The sequence below is a fragment of the Numida meleagris genome, chromosome 14 (assembly GCF_002078875.1).
Source record: "Numida meleagris isolate 19003 breed g44 Domestic line chromosome 14, NumMel1.0, whole genome shotgun sequence".
Lineage (NCBI taxonomy): Eukaryota > Metazoa > Chordata > Aves > Galliformes > Numididae > Numida > Numida meleagris.
This window is the reverse complement of record NC_034422.1, coordinates 6,060,096-6,081,170: the sequence shown is the minus strand read 5'-3', so window position 1 is coordinate 6,081,170 and position 21,075 is coordinate 6,060,096. Positions and strand designations below refer to the sequence as shown.

The following is a 21,075-nucleotide window of genomic DNA, read 5'->3' as shown; positions in this document are numbered from 1 at the left end:
TTGTGCATGGTGCCGGGCGCGTCCCGCTGCGTGTCCCCTGGTGCCCACCAGGGGGCGCTGTGCGGCCGGCCCGCCCCGCAGGTCCCTGCTCCGCCTCGGCTGTCACGTGACGCGTCAGCTGACCGCCGCCGCCGGGCGGGAGCGATGGCGGCGCACCTGAGCTCGGGGCGCGTGAACCTGACGGCTCTGCGCGAGGCGGGGCGCAGGGAGCTGCGCGAGTTCCTCGATAAGTGCGCGGGCTCCAAGGTGCGGGGGGTGGAGGTGGGGGTGGGGAGCCGGGTGGGCCCGGCCGGGCGTAGTCAGCGCCTCTCTGTCCCTTCGCAGGCTATCGTGTGGGACGAGTACCTGACCGGGCCTTTCGGGCTGATCGCGCAGTACTCGCTGCTCAAGGTGAGCGTTTCTTTTAATCGTTATTGGTTTTGGAAACGGAGGCGGTGGCTGCAGCTGACGCTTTGTCTCCCGGCAGGAGCATGAGGTGGAGAAGATGTTCACCCTGAAGCCGGGTCGCCTGCCCCAGGCTGACGTCAGGAACATCATCTTCTTTGTGAGGCCCAGGCTGGAGCTGATGGACATCATCACGGACAACGTGCGCAGGTATGGCCGTGCTGGTGGGACGCCTTTGCGCTGCGCTCAGAGCGGTGGCTGTGCGCGCAAATGGCCAGGTAACAAGTGTTTGGAAATAAAAGGTTAGCAATGCAGGTTTTCTTGAGCTCAGCGCCCTCAGCCCACGCTGTGCCAGCTGTCTGCGCTGCCGAGTGACCGTTTTTGCTGTGCTGCTGCCGTGATTCTTCCAGGGAAGACAGAGGCCGTTCTCCCCAGAGGGACTTCCACATCCTCTTCGTGCCGCGCCGCAGCCTGCTGTGCGAGCAGTGGCTGAAGGAGCAGGGCGTGCTGGGGTCCTTCATCCACCGGGAGCAGTACAGCCTGGATCTGATACCCTTCGATGGGGACCTGCTGTCCATGGAGTCTGAGAGCGCGTTCAAGGTAAGTGCTCGGCTCAGCGTCAAGGCAGCTGCTTTGTGCTGGCTCGTGGAGTCAGGTTCAGAGGCTCTCAAACAGCAGAAGGCCCCGCAAAGCAAATGCAGCTTGGTTCTGAGTGCTGAACTGAGCCTGAACTCGTCCATTTGTTGTCTGACTGAACACTGGAGGAACAGTCGCTACACCAAGCTGCATCCCAACCCTCTAGCTATTAACCACCGGTGCTATTTTCACAAATCAAGCATTCGTAAGGCTTAAAATAATCAGTCATTACAAAGCAGCAGCACAGTTCGTGTCAACGTGCAGCAGAAAAGCTGCGTGCAGTGTTGTGCATTACAAATTACATATGTTTCCAAAGAACACTGCACCTTAGGACAGAAACTTTTGAGACTTTCTTTGCCGTCTTGGCCTTATTAAACATAGCCAGGAGGCTTGCAGCTGCTTGTCAGCAGCTATGCTGAGCTGCTGTGTTCTCAGATGGGCCTTGATAGAGGCTCACTGCAGCATTCTTTATTCTATGAAACCAGGAGTAGCACATTTTACAGTGACTGGTGTATCAAATGATTTACTTAGCAGCACAGATAAGGTCTATATTTGCCAAAGGCCTTAGATTTTTCCCTAGCCTGTGTCTGTTCTAAACTGTTTGCGTGGACCGTGTTCTGCTGCAGAAGCGGCTGTGTCGGGTGGACACCTTCCATTGGGAATCCTCCTTGTTTAGGAATGTTACTTGGAGAGTGACCAGACAAGCCTGTACCATGCGGCGAAGGGGCTGATGACTCTGCAGGCTCTCTATGGAACCATCCCTCAGATTTTTGGGAAGGGCGAGTGTGCCCGGGTAAGGTAAAAACACTGCTGCTTAAGAAACTACATCTCATTCTTTGGAACAAGTGTTAAATGCCATCTGTGGAGTTTGTTTCTGAATCCAGACCTATTCTTGTAATATTGAATTTCAGGATCACAGGCACCTGTGATTACAGGTGGGGCCTGTAATTATTGCTGTTTCGTAAGCCTTCCTGTCAGGAAGGTTTACCTGATGTTATGTTTTGCTCGTTGATGAGATACCTTTGTGCTTTCAGCAGTTCTTTCTATGGAGTTAAACACTTAGCCTCTCCATTATCAGAAGGGCTGAATAAAGCTGGAAATGTACAATCTACTGCTCATGCACTGTCTTTTGATCTCTCACACCCTTTTTTTTTTTCCCCTTTCTGATTAAAGTATAGTTTAATTGGTACTTCTTGTAATGAGGGAGTGGCTTGAGAGGAAGCCAGTGCTTTGGCCACCCTTGCTGTCCTGCTAAGCTACAGACAGTAGCAGCAAAGGGCTTTGATTTTCCTGCCTTGTCCTGCCTCCATCTGACAGCCAATTTGTAGCTCTTGTTCTTTTCATTTATATAGAATTGTGCCCCCATATTTGCCCATGCCTATACAGCGTAGAAGTTGATTTTCTGTTGTGCATTGCACCACAACCAGACCAATGTGTTTTCCTTTCAGCACGTGGCTAACATGATGATCAGAATGAAGCGTGAGTTCCCTGGAAGCCAGAATTCAATATTTCCAGTCTTTGATACCCTCTTGTTGCTGGACCGCAATGTTGATCTGCTGACACCGTTAGCCACGCAGTTGACATACGAAGGGCTGATTGATGAAATCTATGGAATTCAGAATAGTGAGTACTGCAGGTCAAGGGGTGGGGTCTCTGGTGAATAGAAATAGTAGTGCGTGCCTTCACCATCCGGCCTGGGTGGCCCCTCAATGACACACTGAGGGAAAGGGAAGTAGTTTGTGAAAGGCCAGTCAGGGTGTTCCCCTTCTCTCTGGGTGGCAGGCAGAATAACTCCAAAGACATTTACAGGCTTTATGCTGTCCTGATGACTGGCTGGAAGGCTGCCTCCAAACTGCTTTGGAAGCAGGGTACCTAGTGCTTGGGTTTTGATACATGTATAGGTCTCTGGTTCCCTGTGTGAGTACCAAGAGGCTCTCTTTTAATTAACAGACACATATTAAGTAATTTTGGCATTTATAATAGCTTTGCTGACAAAAACTCTTCTCACCTCAGTATACAGGTTTCACAGCATGCTTTGCTTAACTTACATTGGTGTAGTCCTTATCAGGGTTATTTTTTCTGCATTTGATAGCGTACGTGAAACTTCCTCCCGAGAAGTTTGCCCCGAAGAAGCAAGGTGAGGGTGGCAAAGATCTCCCCACGGAGCCCAAGAAACTCCAGCTGAACTCAGCTGAGGAGCTGTATGCTGAAATCCGAGACAAGAACTTCAATGCTGTGGGGTCAGTGCTGAGCAAGAAGGCCAAGATCATTTCAGCAGCCTTTGAGGTGAGGCCTGTATCCAACAATGCATCCCTCGGGCATTCCTGACATGATACAGACACGGTCTGTGCTAAGTGGGGCTGTGACTGGCAGCTTGAGCTGCTGCCAGGACTAATCCTCAACCACAGAACACACAGACAGTCCTTAGAAGCCCCTCCAGTGTGTTGCCTCCTCACAGAACAATTCAGGAGTTCTCATTAGGTGTTGGTCAAGTTTCCTCTCCAGAAACCCGCAATAACTTAGATCCTCTCTTCTCCATAGATGTCCATTCTGGGGCTTTTCCTGTCCTCACCGTTAAAAGCTTCTCTCAGATCTACCCTACATGATGTTTCTGTTGTGTGACCCCATTGTTTCCATAATAGGAATTATTTTATTTCAGTCTCCAGAAGTCGAGTGTTGCATCCCTCTGTAAGCAGCCAAATGTTCGTTTTAGCATACTGGTCAATTTCACTTTGTTGCTGTTGATCTTTCAGCTAATAGGTAACAATCTTTGTCTCTCTATGTTCCCTGAGGATGGAGAGAAAGGGCTTTAAAAATTAAAACTCCAGAATGTACAGTCACACAGTATTATTATGGCAGGCACCACTGAGAACATGGAAAGCTCAGCTGTCTTACTGGAGGCTTGACTTGTGAACTCATGCTCACATCACCTTAGACAAAATTGGAGAGTGCTGTGGGGTGCGTTTGTGGTTTTGTTTGAAAATATCTTGCTGATGATTCACAGAGACTGAGATCCCCTATCTGTGCTTTCAGACTTCACAGCGATTCTGCAGAGAAGTGGTTACACTGTTTGTATTTCTTGTATTTTGACTTTGCTTCTTCATTTCTGCCACCTTTAAGGGAGAGTAGTACCTTAACTGAAATAGCGTATGCTTAGCCTCATCTCCTACAAGATGTCACTTACTGCAGTATTAGTGCTGATGGTGCTAGAGATGGAATATTCATACTGTTGCCTTTTAATTTACTTATTTATTTTAACGAGAGGAAAAAAAAAGAAATTGTCAGAGGTAATAGGTGATAATGAAACAGCACTATATTGGCAGGAGAAGACTTCTTAAATTGCAGGCTTCTCATTATCACTCTCCTGCCTGCACTTGCCCGCTTAAATTCTTCACATGCGTCAATTTATTTATATTCTGAGTTGCAACAAGAGGCATGTAGCCCACATGAAATACAGACCTCCAGGCTGTTCTGAGAGCTGAAGTCTGCACTGTGCTTCATCTGACTGTTGCTCCAAACCTGGGACACTGTTTCAGCCAGGTGCAGTGAATGGCAGGCTTCTCCGTGAGGGGAAATGTCCCCCATCTCCGACTGCGTTTACGTAGAGCTCCCTGTTTGCTGGCAGCTGGTAAAGTCATTTGTCTTTGCATGAAAAAAGGTAGTTTTTGCTGGTAGGGAACCTGAGGAACAGACAGTGATGGCTGGTCAGAGAAAGATGATTGGCAGCATTGGTATAATGGAAAAAAAAACAGTCAATATTCCTGTTGTATTATGACTTGCCTCTTCTATCAAAGTGCTGTTACAGGTAATGCTGTGATTTGAGTGTAAATGTGCAACTTTTCCAACAAAATACATCTCTAACAGTATCTGCTGTTGCACTGTGTTCCGTAAAAGACTGGTCTAGTTGGCAGGTGGCTAATTAATCTGAACAAGACCTAACCTTAGTGATGGATTTCTTTAGGAAAGACACCACGCAAAAACCGTTGGAGAGATTAAGCAGTTTGTCTCGCAGCTGCCACACATGCAGGCAGCAAGGAGTTCTCTGGCAAACCACACCTCCATTGCAGAACTCATCAAAGACATCACCAGTGAGTATTCATTCATTGAACAGCCTGACTAGTTGGAGTGTAGTAAGATGTAAGACACGCTGATTTGACATCATTCAGCTTGACAAAAATTGGGTTTGTTCCATTCAGTGCATCTCTGCTAAAATGGCAAATGCAGAAAATAAGCTGTCAGTTCCTAATGTACTGGTTTTTATTCTTCTCCCACAGCATCTGAAGATTTTTTTGATAATTTAACAGTAGAACAGGAATTCATGTCAGGAATAGACACGGACAAGGTAAGGAGATAATGACAGCTAGTAACTCTTCAAAAAAAAATTATATCTATCATCTATACATGTTTCTTTGTTCCTTTTTTTTTTTTTTTTTTTTGTTGAGAGAGAGAAAACATTTGATCTGGATAACGTCTGGCTCCATCCACATGTGTGTCCTTGTGTGTCTGCAGCAGGCTTTTCCAAGCGACATGTATCACTGATCCTACTTAGAGACACTCCTGTACTGTGTGCTTTGCCAGGCTCTGCTTCCCTCCCTTTGCCTGCAGCACAGGTCACCACAGTTGGAGCGTTTTTTACAGGGGCACTGTGTGCTGGGAGGAATCAGCGTAATATTCAACATCATTAACTGAACATTTTCAGTGCATCAGCCACAGTCCAGCTATTAATTGTGGAATCAACATGCTATAGGAAGATGCTAGGTAGAATCAGTGCTGGATCACTGTTTTATGGGTGGTTTTGAGCTGCCTGGAGAGCAGCTGCATCCCCTCTCTTGCCATTCTGTAGACACTAGTCAAAACTAGATCTTCCTTTCTAGGTCTGCTAGGCACTTTAACAGGGCTTTGACTAACAGCTTATGTTTTATTTTAATAGGTTAACAATTATATTGAAGACTGCATTGCCCAAAAACATTCATTAATCAAGATCCTACGTCTCATTTGCTTGCAATCTGTGTGCAATAATGGACTGAAGCAGAAGGTTCTGGACCATTATAAAAGAGAGATTCTCCAGGTTGGGCTGTAACTTTTGGCTTGATACATTTCTAAGGAAATCTACCTTAAAGCCTCCACTCTCCAGCATGTGTATTGTAGATGGATGCATCTTGTAGAGGGGTAGTGTTATCATGATTTCAGGTGTGTACAGACAGAGGCTGAGGCTTGTTGGGCTGGCAGCTGTGACACAGGAGGTGCTTAAATGTTACACAGTATGTAGGTACAGAGAGAGTTACATCAATAAGCGTTTTGCCATCATGATTTAAAAGTGATCATGATTTAGAGAGATCTTAAACATTGCTTAGATTAACATTTTTGACTTTTTCTTTTTTTTTAAACACTGTGCTCATAGATTGTTGGCATGGCATTAAAAATGACTTCATCTTACAGACTTACGGCTACGAACATATATTGACCTTAAACAACTTAGAAAAGGCTGGGCTCCTGAAGCTGCAGACAGGCGGTAGGAATAACTACCCAACCATCAGAAAAACTCTGCGCTTATGGATGGATGATGTTAATGAACAGGTAAACTTTCACACTTATAGTGCTGCTTTCCAGCATGACATAGCAGTCACATGCTGCTCACACTCTGCTCTCTCCTGCAGAACCCCAACGACATCTCCTATGTGTACAGTGGCTACGCGCCGCTGAGCGTACGCCTGGCACAGCTGCTGGCAAGGCCTGGGTGGCGGAGCATAGAGGAGGTATTAAAAATGCTGCCGGGACCCCATTTTGAGGAGAGGCAGCAGTTACCTACTGGCCTTCAGAAGAAGCGTAAGTTCTGTTTTGTTTTCACACTGTTTAATGGGATACGCATCTCTGTTAGTCTGGAATGAGGCAAACAGAAATCAAGGCTGGGAGAGTCCAGGCCTCTGTCTCCTCTTCCTGTCTCACTCCTCTTTATTCTTTACAGATAGCTTTTTGGCCTCTTTTAACACTTCACTCACATCCTCAGCCTGCTGTTAATGAATTTAAAATATTATATGGTTGTACGTTTGTTCAACTTCTCATTAGTGTATTAAACCCTTCTATTGCACAGTGATTTAAATAAGTAAAATTACAAAGAACATCAGCATCACTGTTAGTACTAAGGCTGGCCACACAGAGGCACATTCTGTGAAGAGACTACACAGCTAGGAGCAGAGTCTGTATCTCCCCAGTCTGGTACTGTGCCCAATAGGTTTCTCTTCTAAATCAGCTCCTAAATTTATTTTAATTTGAGGACATTCTGAGTTGGACTGACAGTTGATGGATAGGAGATATTAAAATAAAAGTAAGACAACCTCTATCTTTCTCTGAATATGCAGGTCAGCATGGTGAGAACCGAGTCACGCTGGTGTTCTTCCTGGGCGGTGTGACATATGCAGAAATAGCAGCACTGAGATTTCTATCTCAAATGGAAGATGGAGGCACAGAGTACGTCATAGCCACTACAAAACTGATCAATGGAACAACCTGGATCAAATCCTTGATGGAAAAATTAGAGCCTGCCCCTTTCTAGAATCTGTGGCAAGAGAGAGTGAAACTGAGCAGCCCTGTGTGATACAGGTACATCACCCGCTGGCGGGGCTCCTTCATGAGAAAGGAAACATGCCCCTGGAAGAATGGCATGCTCCTGAGACCAGTCCACGATGCAGTTCCCCTCATCCCTCTCTGCACTTGTATTCCCACTGTTTGTTTGTGGAACTTTTAGTAGCCAAGCAGTGCTGAAAGACATTAACCATGAAATAAACAGTGGGAGAAAGAGATGTACTTGCTTGCGGTATGAATCAACGGTCAAGTGTTGAGGTGGGGGAATTTGCCCTGCTCAAACCACTTCAGTTTTTCTTTCAGTTCTGTTCTTCCTAACAAGCTCAGAAAGCAGTGTCTCATCTGTTCACAATTTCATATCACTAGCTGCTGGGGCTTGCAGGTCTCAGCCAGCTGAGTTTATGCATTTAGGTACAGTTTGAGGACAAAAAAAAAAGCAATTACACAATTCACAAAGTAGCAAAAATGAAAAATAAAGCATTAGATAAAGTGCTGTCCCACTTCTAGCCACATTCAAGTCCACTGTCCTGCATGCTGCTTGGCCAAGACATTCACTGGGCTTCCTGCAGCACAGGCAGCAACAGCTAAATCTTGGGCTACACACATGCACGTCAACAGTATTAACTGCACACACAACTGACTGCACCCAGGGTACAAGGGAAATGCTAGTCTTTTAATTCAGCCATTCTCGGAAGGGCTCAGTGGGAGGTGGATTGTTTGTCTTAGGTATACCCCACCTGAGTGTAAAGCAACTCCTGAGTATGAATTACATCATTGTGCCACACGCTTATGTTTGAAGGTACACATACACAGGCACTCCTCCCATGGGATGCAGACCAAAAACAGCTGTGTCAGTAAACCAGCAAGCAGCAGGTTTTAAACAGACTCCTTTTTTGTTTTCCTCTGTTCAGTTTATAAATTGTGGTACTTGCTGTTGCAGAGTCCAAAATTATACAACGGAATTTTCCATGCTCTTGGGGGCTGGGGCACTGACGATGCTGAGCCAACGTACGCAAGTGGCAGCTTCTGGCTCCAGGAGCGTGCTTTGCTATGGCTGGTGGCTGGGAAGGCAGAGCAGGCCCTGCTGGCTGCCCTTCCCCCTGGTCACTGACGCTACGGTCACATTTACCACAGCAAACACTGAGGACTCTGTTTCACACTGAATTTCATTCTTAAACAGTTATTTATAACTGACTTAAATCACATTAAATCACCCTCTTAGCAAACATTTCTGCTCTGTTATCCTGCATGATGAGTAAAGTGTTGAAAAATAATCTTCATTTTTTCCTCATTTCTGCCTTAAAAATTAATCACACGGAAATGACTAGCACTGATCAGGCTGTTTTGTGACCCAACACAAAGCGCAAATTCATCAGCTTGCTTACCTTTTCACTTGGACTCATAAATATGTTAGCAACACTAGAAGCAAAACTTACCTACATTAAAAAAAATACTTTATGCCAAATATTTGGTAAACTTTAACTTACCTACTACACTACTGCACATTTTTTGCAGGCTGCTGCCTGCCCCACCAACAAGCAAGAGCCACGTGGCTACACAAACTAGACAAAGTCTCTTCCTGCAACTATTCAACAACAATAACAACAGCAAGCCATCCTGACGTTGATTGATTCTCTGGAGGAGCAATTACTACTTAACAGGCTTCCTGAGCAGCTTGATTATGTTCTGGTTCTGTCCAAGGCCTTGCTGACCATGCGGGTAATAATTTGATAACAAGAGAGCTAAATTAAATTAAGGGGCCATTTTCTACATCATAATATCTTTGTAGGTAAGAGATTTGATTTGCAGTACATACTCTTCCTTCTCTCTGCTGTCTGCATTTGTCTGGTTTACAAGTGAAAAAAGAAAACATTACCCAACCTCCACTCAAAAAGACTTTCACATTTCATACAGCATTATCAAAAAGCAGCTTTACTGAAAATAAATGTACAGCATACCTCTCTCCTCCCGCCCTTACCACAAACGAGTTGTAGCTCTGTCTTGCTCTCTCAAAGGCAGGAAGGACTTTTTGGGTGCGCAAGGGTGAAGATAGAGCAGTGAAGCAGTGACCACATATCTATCAGACTGTCTTCAGTACTCATTTTCTTTTGATAAAAGGATGCAATTCAGTCTGCACAGTTCTAACCTGCATTGCTGACCTTGTGCAATCACCAGCTACATGCAAGCATCCTGTTCCTGCAGTGGCCCACAAGCACTGGGCCCTCAGAGAGCAGGAGCCTTCCAGATAACCGAGCCGCAGCATAAAAAGCATTAGATGACATAATACTTCATTACTGGGAAAAAAAAAAAGAAAAAAGACATAAACAAATGCAGGCTCTGACTGGTAACACTGGGAAAGCCATGGTGCTTCAACTCACAAGATACTGTCGACAAAAGCTCTCTGGGGAAGGGGGGCTCTTCCAAGAGCTCTGTGCTGCTGTGCCGCACAGCGCAAAGGCGCTCTGTCATATAATAATTGGTCCTGACCACACCTAGTGCATTAGTCCTCGTGTGGGCTGCATATACAACCTCATTACTCCTGGCTCCTGGACGAGCAGATCAGAAGGGGATCAAACTACAGCACAAACCAGAAGCCAGAAATTCAAGGGACAGCGGCACAACAAAACCAGAGAGAAGCAGGAACTTTGCAAAGCATATCTCATCATCTACCTGGGTAAGCAGTTTATGTCTTTGTCAGTATTTCTTTAGGCAATTAAAAGTCATGTAAAGCCTATAAATACAAAACTGATACGCTGAACAACTGGGCAACCACAGCTGGTTTTAAAATGCAATAGCTCCTATAACATGCATACACCTGAGCTTAGAAGGAAATACCTGATACTCTTCAATGAGACCAAAAGAGTGACTTAATTTTAATCAAAATGTGAAATTTTAATCACAAATACTTTCAAAATATATATATCTCGAATTGGCAGGACAGGAATTCCATTTACTTTAGCTGGCTATAGACTGTTGAGAAATAATTCTTTTAGGTTAGCTTTGTCTGAAATCTGGTATTCCCTTTATACGCTTGACCGAGAGTGTGGATATCTTAGATCGGGCATGGCTCTGACCAAAATAACATGCGACTCCGTGAGACAGGAGGATTTTTTAAACAGGTTTTCACAGCGTTAAATCTAAGCAGCCAACAACTTTTGTGAAACGTTCAGATGTTATATTAAAGTAACAAACAAGCAACTTCTAAATTTGTGTGTACCATGACTTTAAAATACAGATAGATAATGAATTCTGTAATGTCTTACCCTGTGTCTCCCATTTGAAGGTTATTTTTAAGCTGAGATGGATAGAAATATTTGCCTGTGCAAAGTTGCATTTAAGCCCCAGTTTTCTTCTCTCTTAAACAAAAGGCTCTGTTTGTGCCAGTATCTCCATTAAGATGCAATTATATCATTAAATATTAATGGTGGCTTCCTTTAAGGCATTGACCACTTTGATCAGAACACACTGTTGGTAATACGCCATCAGTGAATGCTCCGCATATGAAGCTTCCTGGATGCACAGCCACTGAAATGGGGGAAAGATACCAGGATCTAGCTGAGCTAGGGGCCACTGCTCCATGCCTGCACAACAGAGTACACTACACGTGCATCTATACTTGCATAGTTACCAGTCCTGATTTAGAGACTTTGATCAGATCCCAAACTCCTTTTCAACACTGCACATCTTGTTAACCATGCAAAGACCTGAACAAGCTTGCACAAGTCCAACATGACACTGAAGCTTCAGTAATTAACAACTTTCTTAGAAGGATGGGTGGCCATTAACCCTCCTGAACACAACTGCTTCTCCCTACAGCAGCATGCCACCATCCTGCTGGGAAAGACTCATTCAATCCTTTTACTTTTCTTTCATACAGAGTGGGGAAGAGCACAGCTGCAGCCATCCCCAGACACCCTACCTGCACCGCAGTGCTGTGGGGAACGATGCCGGACTCCTTTGCCATCCACTTCCTCAAGGTGCTGCGGGAGCTGCTGGCATTTGTGCTGTTCAGCTACACCGTGCTGGTGGGAGCGCTGCTGCTCGCTGGCTGGACAACATATTTCTTGGTGCTCAAATGACAACTCCTTCCCTGCTCCTCCAGTCGCAGGCTGGCCAGAAGCACCTGGCTCCACCGCACAGCTCGTCCCACGCATCTGCTCAGCGCACAGGATGGCAGCCCCTTCCTCCTGCACCAACTCTGCAAGCATTTTGTTTCATTACCACCTCATCATAATCTTATTTTCTTATGTATAATAGATTAAAACATATACTATCTATGTGCATGCACCGTTCTGTGTGGCTCTTACTAATTCTGCTGCCTCTCAGGCACTGCCTTCCCACCAGCTTTGCCCAGGAATTCCCACCCCACCCCCAGGGACCAGCAGGGAAGGAAAGGAGGGATGCAACAATCCCGCCCTGCCTAGCTGCCTCCTTGAGGGCAGGCAGGCAGAGATGCACAAATTACTTGCCATTTTTCTATAAATCTTACAAAAAAAACACATTTCAAATCAGCACAAGGTTTCCTACAGTTCTACAAGATACACTTCAGGGACAGCAGCAAAACCACGTATCTATAGGGCTGTCATTTGGCATTCTCAAGCACAGTGATTTTCAACAAATATTTAAAATATGGGGGAAGCAGAAAGACGTGGCAGAGCTACAGCGCTGCCTTGCTAAAACTGAACTACGTCAGCAGAGTCTCACGGAGATCACATGGAAATTCCAGGTATAAGTAGTAAAAATAGATTCTATTCATCTTATTAGGCCTTTCACGTGTGACTGTACAGGAAACCTTAGCTGGAAACGATGGAGATTACCACATCCACTGACCTAGCCAGAAACAAAGCAGTACCACGTACTCTGGAAAAGTAAAGACGAAGTGGACCAGAGCGGGAGGTAGCAGAGCCAGTGCAAGCCTCGTGGCTGAGGGCTGAGCGCGGCGGGAGCAGCCCCGCGCGGCGCCGACGACCGTTGGCCACCTCACGGCGGGACCGCCCCTCACAGCGACCGTTACCCAACGGCCGAGACTCGCGCCCTCCCCACGTGCCCGCCCTCTGCGCGCGGGCCGCTCCGGACCACCGCCCCCATCGTGACGTCACTTCCGGCGTCCCGCCCGCTCTCAAAATGGCCGCAGGGTTTCGGTGGTTGCGGTGTTGGCGCTCGCTCGTCAGGTACGGCGGTGACGGGTGGGCCAGGCCGGGCCGGGGCGGCGGTGCCCACCTGGGTTGGGAGCACGCAGCGTACAAGGAGGAAAAGCGACCGGTTGTTTTCAGAAAATTGATGTACAAGGAAGTGCTCCCGAGGAGGGGACGCTCGTTCTGCGCTAGTATTTCTGGGGGAGGCCCCAGCCCCACAGACACCTCCACAGCACCGACTGCCAACAGAACTGAGCACAACACGCCCCCAGCGCCACGGGGGTGCAGCCAGCAGTTACTGCCATACCACCTGCGTGTGCTATTTTCTGTTTTTAAGCACGCTTTAGACCTTGATTGTCAGTATTACCGAGTATTTACAATGCGTTAGCACCGGATAAAGCAAAATACATTCCCTCAGTTTGCCAGTTACTGTGCCCAGCTGTTGTTTCTTGCCTTTATACCTAAACAACGTAATAGGAGTTAATATGCTTACTCACTTATTACAGAATATCGCTGGTTCTACGTCACCTCCACCAGCTGCTGCAGGTTATTTCTGCGCCGTTATTTCTGCGCTCACTCTGTTTCTTGCATGCCCAGGCACAGCCTTCCGGCGCTGGCCAGCACCAGCAGACGCTGCCTTCCTGGTGGGAGCGGGCGGTGGCGCCGCGTGGTGGGCGCAGGGCTGGGAGCGGCTCTGTGCGCGGTCCCGGTCGTAGAGGTAAGGGATCGCCAGTGACGGGTGTGCAGCCCTGCGTGTTAGAAACCATTCCTTATATGTGCCAAATACTCAGAAACACATGTTTAGCATTTTACAAGCTGGTACTTACACTTTCCTGTGTACCATCTTGATTCTTCCTTAGGGCTCACGGGTGTTGAAGCCATGTACTTGTTAAGGAAAGGAAATGAGAAAGACAGTGTTTACCTTCAGTAACATCTTGCAAAAACAAAAAGAAGAAGAAAAGCGGCTCTGTTTTACAGAGAAATTTGTACTGGTGGTTTGCTGTAGGCTGTCCAATCTTGTAATTAGCAGTGTTGCCTTTTCTTATAATTATTAGTTACCAATAATATATATATATGAAAGTGTAATGATAATGCAAATTTGTTGTCTTTCAGAAACAGAACTCAGCTTCTCTCAGTAACGATGCCTTGATTAAAAGAGCAGTTTCTTTGGTAACAGACAGTACTTCCACTCTCCTCTCTCAAACAACATATGCATTGATTGAAGCACTGACAGAGTATACAAAGGTAAGATGTGAGATGATGCACTTCGCTTCAGGTCCCTGGGAAATTATGGAGTAGAGCTCACCATTCTCTTACTACATTAAGGGTGGAAGTTATGTTTAGGTTTGTTAGACCTTTCCTCTGATCTTGAACTTAAGTTGAAGGGACTTGTGTTTCAGAACAAGGGCTGAAGAAATTCAGACCAGTTACTCAGGGCAGACCTGTAGAGCAGTTATCAGATTCCTGCACATTGAGTACATAGGATATTCTGCCTTATATTTTTATTTACCCTCCGTGCCTATTTCTATGTCCATAAATTTGAGTTTAATCAGAAGAATGGAATAACCCACATTTAAACTTGAAACAACAAGATACATTTTTAATTTTACAGAGAAGTGCTAATTTGAATAGAGTATTTGCATTCCTTCCTTATCTATAATGACATGTATTATTGCCTCATTGCTATGGCAGTTATAAAGAATACTACTATGGCCCTATGGTAGGCAGACAGCAAATTCTATCAGTATCTCCAAAATTGCTATAGACTAATGTACTTTTACATATTTCTGCTTTTCCTGTGCAGTACAAATATATTTCTGTGGTACTGCAAGGAACTGCTGTAGCACACGTAGGAAGCAGTGGGCTTTCAGAGTAGGAAATCAGAGTGGCGGTTCCATGCTCTGAATTCTGAGAAGCCCAGAATGATGCACACTCTTGGAGCATCAAAGTTCTGGTGCTCGAGTCAGAGTATACTCCTTCCTTTTTTCAACATGTTTAACAGCAAACTTAAGAGCAAAGCACCTTGGGAAGTATTCAACGATTTTGTTACCCACTGCATATACTGGAGATTAAACACAGATAGGTTAGTTCTTTTCTTGCTTTCTGTGACTCATTAACAGCAATGAGCCAACATCTATAGTTTCATGTAACTGTGTGAAATAATTCCTTTGCAGGCAGTTTATACGTTGGTGTCTCTCTACAAGCAATACACAAATCTTCTTGGGAAAATGAACTCAGACGAAGTGGATGCAGTCTGGCAGGTGGTAATAGGAGCCAGAGTTGATGTAAGCTGTTGTCTCCCTTCAGTTGTCACCATAAAGCAGTCGATCAAGAAACTCTCTAAGACTCAAGTTAGAGTGTTAGAAAGTAGGCATTCTTTAATAACAGCACTGAATGTGTGGAGGATACTCTCCTCATATCACGCACACCTTGCACAAAAAGGTCTTCAGTTTATATACACTCAGAGGTCTTCCCAGAGGTACATTCATATTCCATACAAAGAGTTGTGGAACCTCCCTTGTCTATTCAATATAAAGTCTCACAGAACATCCCTTATCTGTTCAATACAAAGGCACAGTCCCTTCCCATTATCTAAACAAACTTCAAGGTTGTCCGTTAAGGAACTTAACTAGCTGCAGCTTGTATCACAGTCAGCAGTCTGCCTCTTCTGCTTTTTCTCAGAAAGCTCTAGTCTTGCTTGCTCACAGAGGTACTGTTTGGAACAGCATTCAGATATTCTCATATCAAATTGAATAATACTTCATTTTATTCCTAGATGACAACAAAACAGCAAGAATACCTAAGGCTAGAATCCAGCTGGATGACAGCATTACGTCTTTCAGAGATGGCAGCAGAAGCTGCGTATCAATCAGGTATGCTCAAGCAGAAAAGCTGAGTCTTTCACTTAATGTTTAGGCAGTATTTATTCTATGAGAATGGAGTTGAGAGAGACAGGGAATATAAATTCAGTTAATGTACCAGTGTAGAATTAGTGCCTGTTTTTTTAGCAGTGCTAAGAACTTATTTTATTGGCTACAGATCTAGTAAAAATGTCCTGGGAACTAGGGCTGGAAACTTCATCTACTGTTCATATCGATACATACACGCTTTCGCAAAGTGTGCAGAGACTTGATAACTCTAAGGTTGAGTTATGGGCTGACTTAGGACAGATCAGCAAAAATACTGTGGCAGAGAAAGAAGAAGGAAAACAGTAAATACATAGGGGCAGCCTACCTGTGTGAGTGCAGTTTCCTGATGAAACTGTTGAAAAAGGCATAGAATCGGTAGGAGCATAGGGTTTCCAAGTTCAGCAGTGCCACAGATGTCCCAGATGATGGTGGGTTCAACTACTGCACAAGGACCAAAAGTGCCTGTCGCAATGAGTGGGCTGGGTTTTGTTCTCAAGGCCAGCAGCACCAGCTGATCAGTCTGATTGGATCCTGGCTGAAACCTGGCTGGGATGGAAGAATTAGGAGGGCATAGAAATCTTAACGCTGGCATACTGTTTAAGGTAAATGAACAGTAAACACGTTTAGCATTAATATAGCCCAAGAACCATCAAAACACTTAGCAAAGCAGGTGATAATTACAGACATTTCCTTCCTTAATTGAAGGTTTGCTGAGTGCTCTTCTAACCCTATACATTTAAATGACTGCTTTTCAGGTGCAGATCAAGCCTCAGTGACAGCTCGTAGCCACATTCAGCTAATCAAATCACAGGTGCAAGAAGTGCGGCAGCTGTCCCAGAAGGCAGAGACCAAGTTAGCTGAAGCTCAAACAGAGGAGCTCCTAAAAGCTCAAGGAGAGGAATCTTCGTTGCCTCAGGGTATTTTAGGAAGTACAGATGCAGGTGAGGACCCTTATCTTCGGGAAGACTGAAATGAACTTAAGTGTCACTTTAGAACATGTGAGAATCAATCAGAAGTTGAAGGGTCCCAAACTTTGAAGTATTGGATAGCAGGAAACTTCTGAAATAAGCCTGTGACTGCATTCCTACCCCCCCCTCCCCACTAGGCTTGCTTTACAGATCAAGTCAATTCCAAGAATCTGAAAGGCCTTGACCTTGTTTATAATTATGGATTCAGTTATTTAAGTGTTTAACTATGCAAATGTGAAAATTGCTATCAACGATAGCTTGTTGTTAATTGTCTCTGCTGGGAATATCCTACCAATGGTTTGGTATGTTTGTGAGAGCTCTCTAACATAGAGGATAAGTAGGTATCAACCAAAGAATTGTATTTAAGTTATTATTTTTAACCTGTGGAGTAAATAATGTCTGTTAGTAGATAACTTTATTAAATTGTGCATATTCATTTCATTCCAAGTATGCCCACATAGATAAAAGATTAAGTGCTGTTTTCTGTTTTGACTTAAAAGCTTGTAACAGAGTTGAGTCTGATAGCTATATCTAATTGCACTTAATTGTAATCAGGGGAACTGCTTGCTATAGAGCTGAAAACCTGCTATGGAGTTATCCAAGATCCTCTCAGAGAAGTTTTGCACGGTTCAGTACAACAGCTTCTTTCACCCAAGAGTCAGTGCTTGTAATACATCTGCCTTCCCCAGGAAGCAAAAGGAGATTCGATTGACAAAATATTGTGGTTGCAGAGTGGAAACTGCTGCAGATTTTATAAAACTAAACAAAAGTGAGTTTTACATATCTGAATGCTTTCCAGCAAAAGTTTCAAAAAAATAATCTTCATTTTCTCTTTCTGTAATCTTAATGTTTCACAGCAGACTTCAAAACCACAGGTATCTTCCGTTGTGTTCATTTCCTAACTTAACAGCTTAATATGAAATTTGCAGTGTTAACTGTATAAACAATAAAACCTTAGCTGAGATTGCTTTGTAGAATAGCACTGATAAGACAGAACTTTACCAGTGCTGATTTGAGTCAGTTAATCCCCATTCATCAGTTTTTGTAAGAAGGCACACAATCGTAAGATTTTGCACTACACATTAACGTCAGATGCACTACATCTGTGTTGAGGTTGCTGTTACTAAACTGAGTTCTGCTTGACGAGGTATCTTTTCAGCTGTAACCTGGGCCTTGTCTGTCTCATTTTGCCTGCCTTTGAACAACTGCAGTCTCAGCTGCACACCACTGTACATTTATAGATTAAAACATAAAAGAGTTTTTAAAAACAAACAACCACCCTTTCTTTGCTCCTGCTCCTCACTAGATGCTGCTGTATCTAAGGAGGATGGTAGAGTTTGGAATCAAAGCTCCTAGGAAAATGCTAGTGTCTGCTGCATCAGAGGGTTCCAAACGCAGCTCTGGGCTGGAGCATTTGGAACATCCCTACTACCTTGAGACTATTAGTTGTAAACTGTGACACAACCACACCCTCAAGAGCTAAATGCAACTTCAGATCAGCCTTCTAACCACAGCTGCTCCTATTTGCTCTGTGCAGTAATTTAAGAACTCCTGCCAAACCACTGTCCGAAATGCAGGTGCACGTTGTGTAGCTATCAAGATGCTGCAATAGCTCTGATACTTGCATAGCTTAAGACAGATGAGCAACAACCCAGGAGGGAGGAAAGAAGCTCCAAACCTTCACTGAGAAGTGAGAGTTGCGTATCAGGAACTAACCAACACACTTAAGCCCAGAAGAGCCACAACATCCCTGCCAGCTCACGCACAGCACATCTAGCAGCAAGACACCCTGGAGCTGAGAAGCTTCATAAAGCATCAGCAAATCTTGGCTTCACATTTAATCATTTCTTAGGTTAGTTACTTAGAGCACTCAGCTGAATTGCTGCTTCCGTATTAGCACATCATGTCTGGTCGGGGTGGGGAGAGAAAGCAGAGGATGTGGCAAGTTATAACCCTGACCTCTTTAATATCAGCAGCTCCTTCATGCAAGTACTCAGTGCCAGATCTCAGCCTCTTTTTGCTTGTAGTTCTTTTAGCTTCCAGGAGACACACAAGTACTCCCATGAAAACATTTTCAAAACTGTATTTTATTTATATCCAACATTACAAAAACCAAACAAACCAAATAAATCCCAAACACCTCCCATGCAGCCTGAAATGCTGCAGCCACTGTGCTTTACTACTGCTCAGGACATACTTCTCCTCTAGAACCCAATCAGAAAGTGTTTGTGCAAAAGCTTCCAGTGCAAGTCAGCCTGTAATAACCTTCTGTAAAATCCAAACGGCTCGAGTTGGAGCCCAATCCCTCACAGCACTGGGAGATCACTGTGCTGTGTTAAGGCAATATGTTTCCAAGCCTTGCTTTCCCCTCTCCCTTCTCTTTCTCCTGCTGTCCTGTAGGACTTGCAGGATTGCTGATCTGGGACAGTAGATTTGCAGTGCAGTGCACGCAGCAGCATACTCCTGCCTTTGTTCTACCCTTGCCTTGATTTCAAAAGGTTAGAAGTAATTTCAAGTACTGTCACTCATTACTCATCACGAGCTTTCCTACAAGAGAACGAATTAGACACCAGTCTCAGTGTTGCGAGCCTCCAATGGAGGTGGCACTTCATTCACATCACCTGCAGCCGCTGTGACTCGCCTCACTTGAGCATGGCTAAGAGAAAGCGAGCAAAGTCCCTGTGCTGCGTCTCCAAGCTACCAGCCCTTCCCGTGACAATTCAACCACCTCAATAACCCGCTGACAGAATAAGACCGACTGCAAAACAAAATCCCTTGGCTCAAGTATAACCTGTTAGTAGAAAACATTTCTACCACAACCTGATTTTTAGTTTAAATACCCTGTATCCGTCAACAGCCAACTGCCGCTGTGCTCAGCAGTAGCTTCACTTCCAGCCCCTTCGGTAGGTGTGTGTTACTGACACTGCACACCTAATGCTGTCATCCTTCACCAGCGTCCACATGATCCACATCTGGGTTGGGTTTAGTCTGTGCACAACCATCAGTTCCTTGTACAAGCACGGATCGAAAGGATTGAAAGGTCTCTGGATCCCAAAAGTCTTAAAGCCAGCGTGGTTCTTTGGGGCCACTGCCATCTTTGCCAGACACATGCCCACAAAGACGTCATCTATCGGGAAGAGCTCCATGCCCTCTGCGGTGCTCCGGAGGCGTTGCACTGTCGTTCTGGACATCACGTAGCCGCCTCCACCCGCATACAGCGGGTAGAAGGAAGCTCCGTACATAGACTCAGGAACGAAGTACTTGGCCTTTGTGTTCCTGATGGGCCGAGCATTGATGATCACGTCTCCAACAAAGAGATCTTGTTCAGGGTTCAGCTCCTGGAGAAACTCAACAACATTGTAAGTGTTGATAAAGACATCATCATCGCCCTTCAGCACAAACCTAGCATTCAGACAATCCTCAACGAACCAGCGGAGGAAATGCAGCTCCTTGAGGGTCAAATTGAAGAAGTTATCGACAAAATCCCACTGCAAAATGTCATCGAACTCTTGGCTCTCATAAGCCAGCAGCTGGTGCAGCGACTGCATCTGGTTTTTGGCCTCCGAGCGCCCCAGAAGGAACACCAGCCTAATGCGCCTGCCACCAATGGAGACCTCCTTGCCCCACGTGTTCCTGATTGCCGCCCGCTGTTCTATATTGACTGGGGCAGACTTGATGGCCAGCAGGAGGAAGGTCTCCGTGCTGCACCTGGAAGGCTTCAGCAGGACGGAGAAGTTTCGGCAGTGCCTGTAAGTCAGGAAGACACGGTGAAGCTCTGGGAGGGCAAGAGAAGAATTAGCAATCGCCAAGTCAGGCAAGCACTTGCTGGGTTCAGCATTACCCAGAAACAAAGATTTGGGATTTGCTACTTCCACCTTCTGGTCCGCTGGTGACGTTGGCAGCTTTGCTTCTCTCCTGATGTAAAAAAGACATGCCAGCAGCATGACTGAAAAGGCGTAAAGTGCAAGGCTTTTAATCCTGGGATACATCGCAGCCTCCGGTGCAGAACGCAGACCCTGTCCGAGTGAGGAGAGATAACCCTTTAACGGCGAAACAGCCAACTTGCACTTTCCATTCCCCGTCCTAGCACACCCATCCCTGCAGCCGCAGCCCCCCGCAGACGGAGCGCGCGGTCCCAGCAGAGGATGGGACGGCGAAACGCCGCAGCCGGTTCCGCAGGGAGCGCTCCTCACCGTTCCCATCCCGAATTTTCTGGGTCGCACCACGGATTTGCCGGCCAGGACGGGAGCGGGGCGCCGAGCTAAGGAGCCGCTCCGGGGCACAGCTCGGCCGGTGGCCGCAGCGCGCTGCCCGCACTCGGCTCTGCTCGGCCCCGTCCCGTCCCGTCCCGCCCCGCCCCGCAGCTACACCAACGCTTACCGGGAACACAGCGAGCCGTCTTCTCCTCGCTGCCGTCGGCAGCAGCCCACGAGCTCCACCTCCCCAGCCCAGCCCGCCCCG

At 45.8% G+C, this 21,075-nt stretch overlaps 4 protein-coding genes and 1 long non-coding RNA gene across 11 annotated transcripts in view; 2 read left to right on the top strand and 3 right to left on the bottom strand.

Annotated features, from left to right (window-relative positions):
* Positions 88–7,820, top strand: VPS33A (VPS33A, CORVET/HOPS core subunit). The gene is made up of 13 exons (XM_021412707.1): positions 88–246; positions 325–390; positions 467–594; positions 795–984; positions 1,697–1,813; positions 2,469–2,643; positions 3,113–3,306; positions 4,982–5,108; positions 5,295–5,362; positions 5,951–6,088; positions 6,460–6,597; positions 6,678–6,846; positions 7,380–7,820. The coding sequence occupies exons 1-13, from the start codon at positions 145–147 to the stop codon at positions 7,571–7,573; spliced, it is 1,806 nt and encodes a 601-aa protein (XP_021268382.1). The 5' UTR covers positions 88–144; the 3' UTR covers positions 7,574–7,820.
* On the bottom strand, positions 4,024–12,579 carry LOC110406342. Of its 2 annotated transcripts, none has more exons than XR_002443426.1 (3): positions 12,462–12,579; positions 11,522–11,800; positions 4,024–4,700 (listed from the first exon to the last, which is right to left on the bottom strand). It is a non-coding gene; the product is annotated as an uncharacterized LOC110406342 (long non-coding RNA). The 2 variants fall into 2 exon arrangements; XR_002443425.1 differs by having other exon boundaries at positions 12,433–12,568.
* Positions 12,603–17,578, top strand: DIABLO (diablo IAP-binding mitochondrial protein). 2 transcript variants are annotated; one of them, XM_021412733.1, is made up of 7 exons: positions 12,603–12,773; positions 13,335–13,455; positions 13,851–13,982; positions 14,912–15,022; positions 15,514–15,610; positions 16,402–16,587; positions 17,170–17,578. In XM_021412733.1, the coding sequence occupies exons 1-7, from the start codon at positions 12,727–12,729 to the stop codon at positions 17,283–17,285; spliced, it is 810 nt and encodes a 269-aa protein (XP_021268408.1). In that variant the 5' UTR covers positions 12,603–12,726; the 3' UTR covers positions 17,286–17,578. The 2 variants fall into 2 exon arrangements, with proteins under 2 accessions (XP_021268408.1, XP_021268409.1); XM_021412734.1 differs by having other exon boundaries at positions 16,402–17,578.
* Positions 19,500–20,816, bottom strand: B3GNT4 (UDP-GlcNAc:betaGal beta-1,3-N-acetylglucosaminyltransferase 4). The gene has a single exon (XM_021413063.1). The coding sequence runs from the start codon at positions 20,814–20,816 to the stop codon at positions 19,500–19,502; it is 1,317 nt and encodes a 438-aa protein (XP_021268738.1).
* LRRC43 (leucine rich repeat containing 43) overlaps positions 20,494–21,075 on the bottom strand; it is a 15,577-nt gene continuing 14,995 nt past the window's right edge. For all 5 annotated transcript variants that reach the window (XR_002443424.1, XM_021412702.1, XM_021412704.1 and 2 more), the window contains one exon: positions 20,494–20,630. The gene's annotated coding sequence lies outside the window, so the exon portion shown is untranslated. The remainder of the gene's footprint in view (positions 20,631–21,075) is intronic.

Bases quoted from the DNA above. Each gene is read 5' to 3' on its own strand.
- B3GNT4 (XM_021413063.1), bottom strand. From the start codon at position 20,816: ATGGGAACGGTGAGGAGCGCTCCCTGCGGAACCGGCTGCGGCGTTTCG.
- DIABLO (XM_021412733.1), top strand. From the start codon at position 12,727: ATGGCCGCAGGGTTTCGGTGGTTGCGGTGTTGGCGCTCGCTCGTCAG. The intron at 13,456-13,850 runs GTAAGGGATCGC...GTTGTCTTTCAG, and splicing joins GCGCGGTCCCGGTCGTAGAG to AAACAGAACTCAGCTTCTCT. The intron at 15,611-16,401 runs GTATGCTCAAGC...ACTGCTTTTCAG, and splicing joins AGAAGCTGCGTATCAATCAG to GTGCAGATCAAGCCTCAGTG.
- VPS33A (XM_021412707.1), top strand. From the start codon at position 145: ATGGCGGCGCACCTGAGCTCGGGGCGCGTGAACCTGACGGCTCTGCGC. The intron at 391-466 runs GTGAGCGTTTCT...GTCTCCCGGCAG, and splicing joins CGCAGTACTCGCTGCTCAAG to GAGCATGAGGTGGAGAAGAT. The intron at 6,598-6,677 runs GTAAACTTTCAC...TCTCTCCTGCAG, and splicing joins TGGATGATGTTAATGAACAG to AACCCCAACGACATCTCCTA.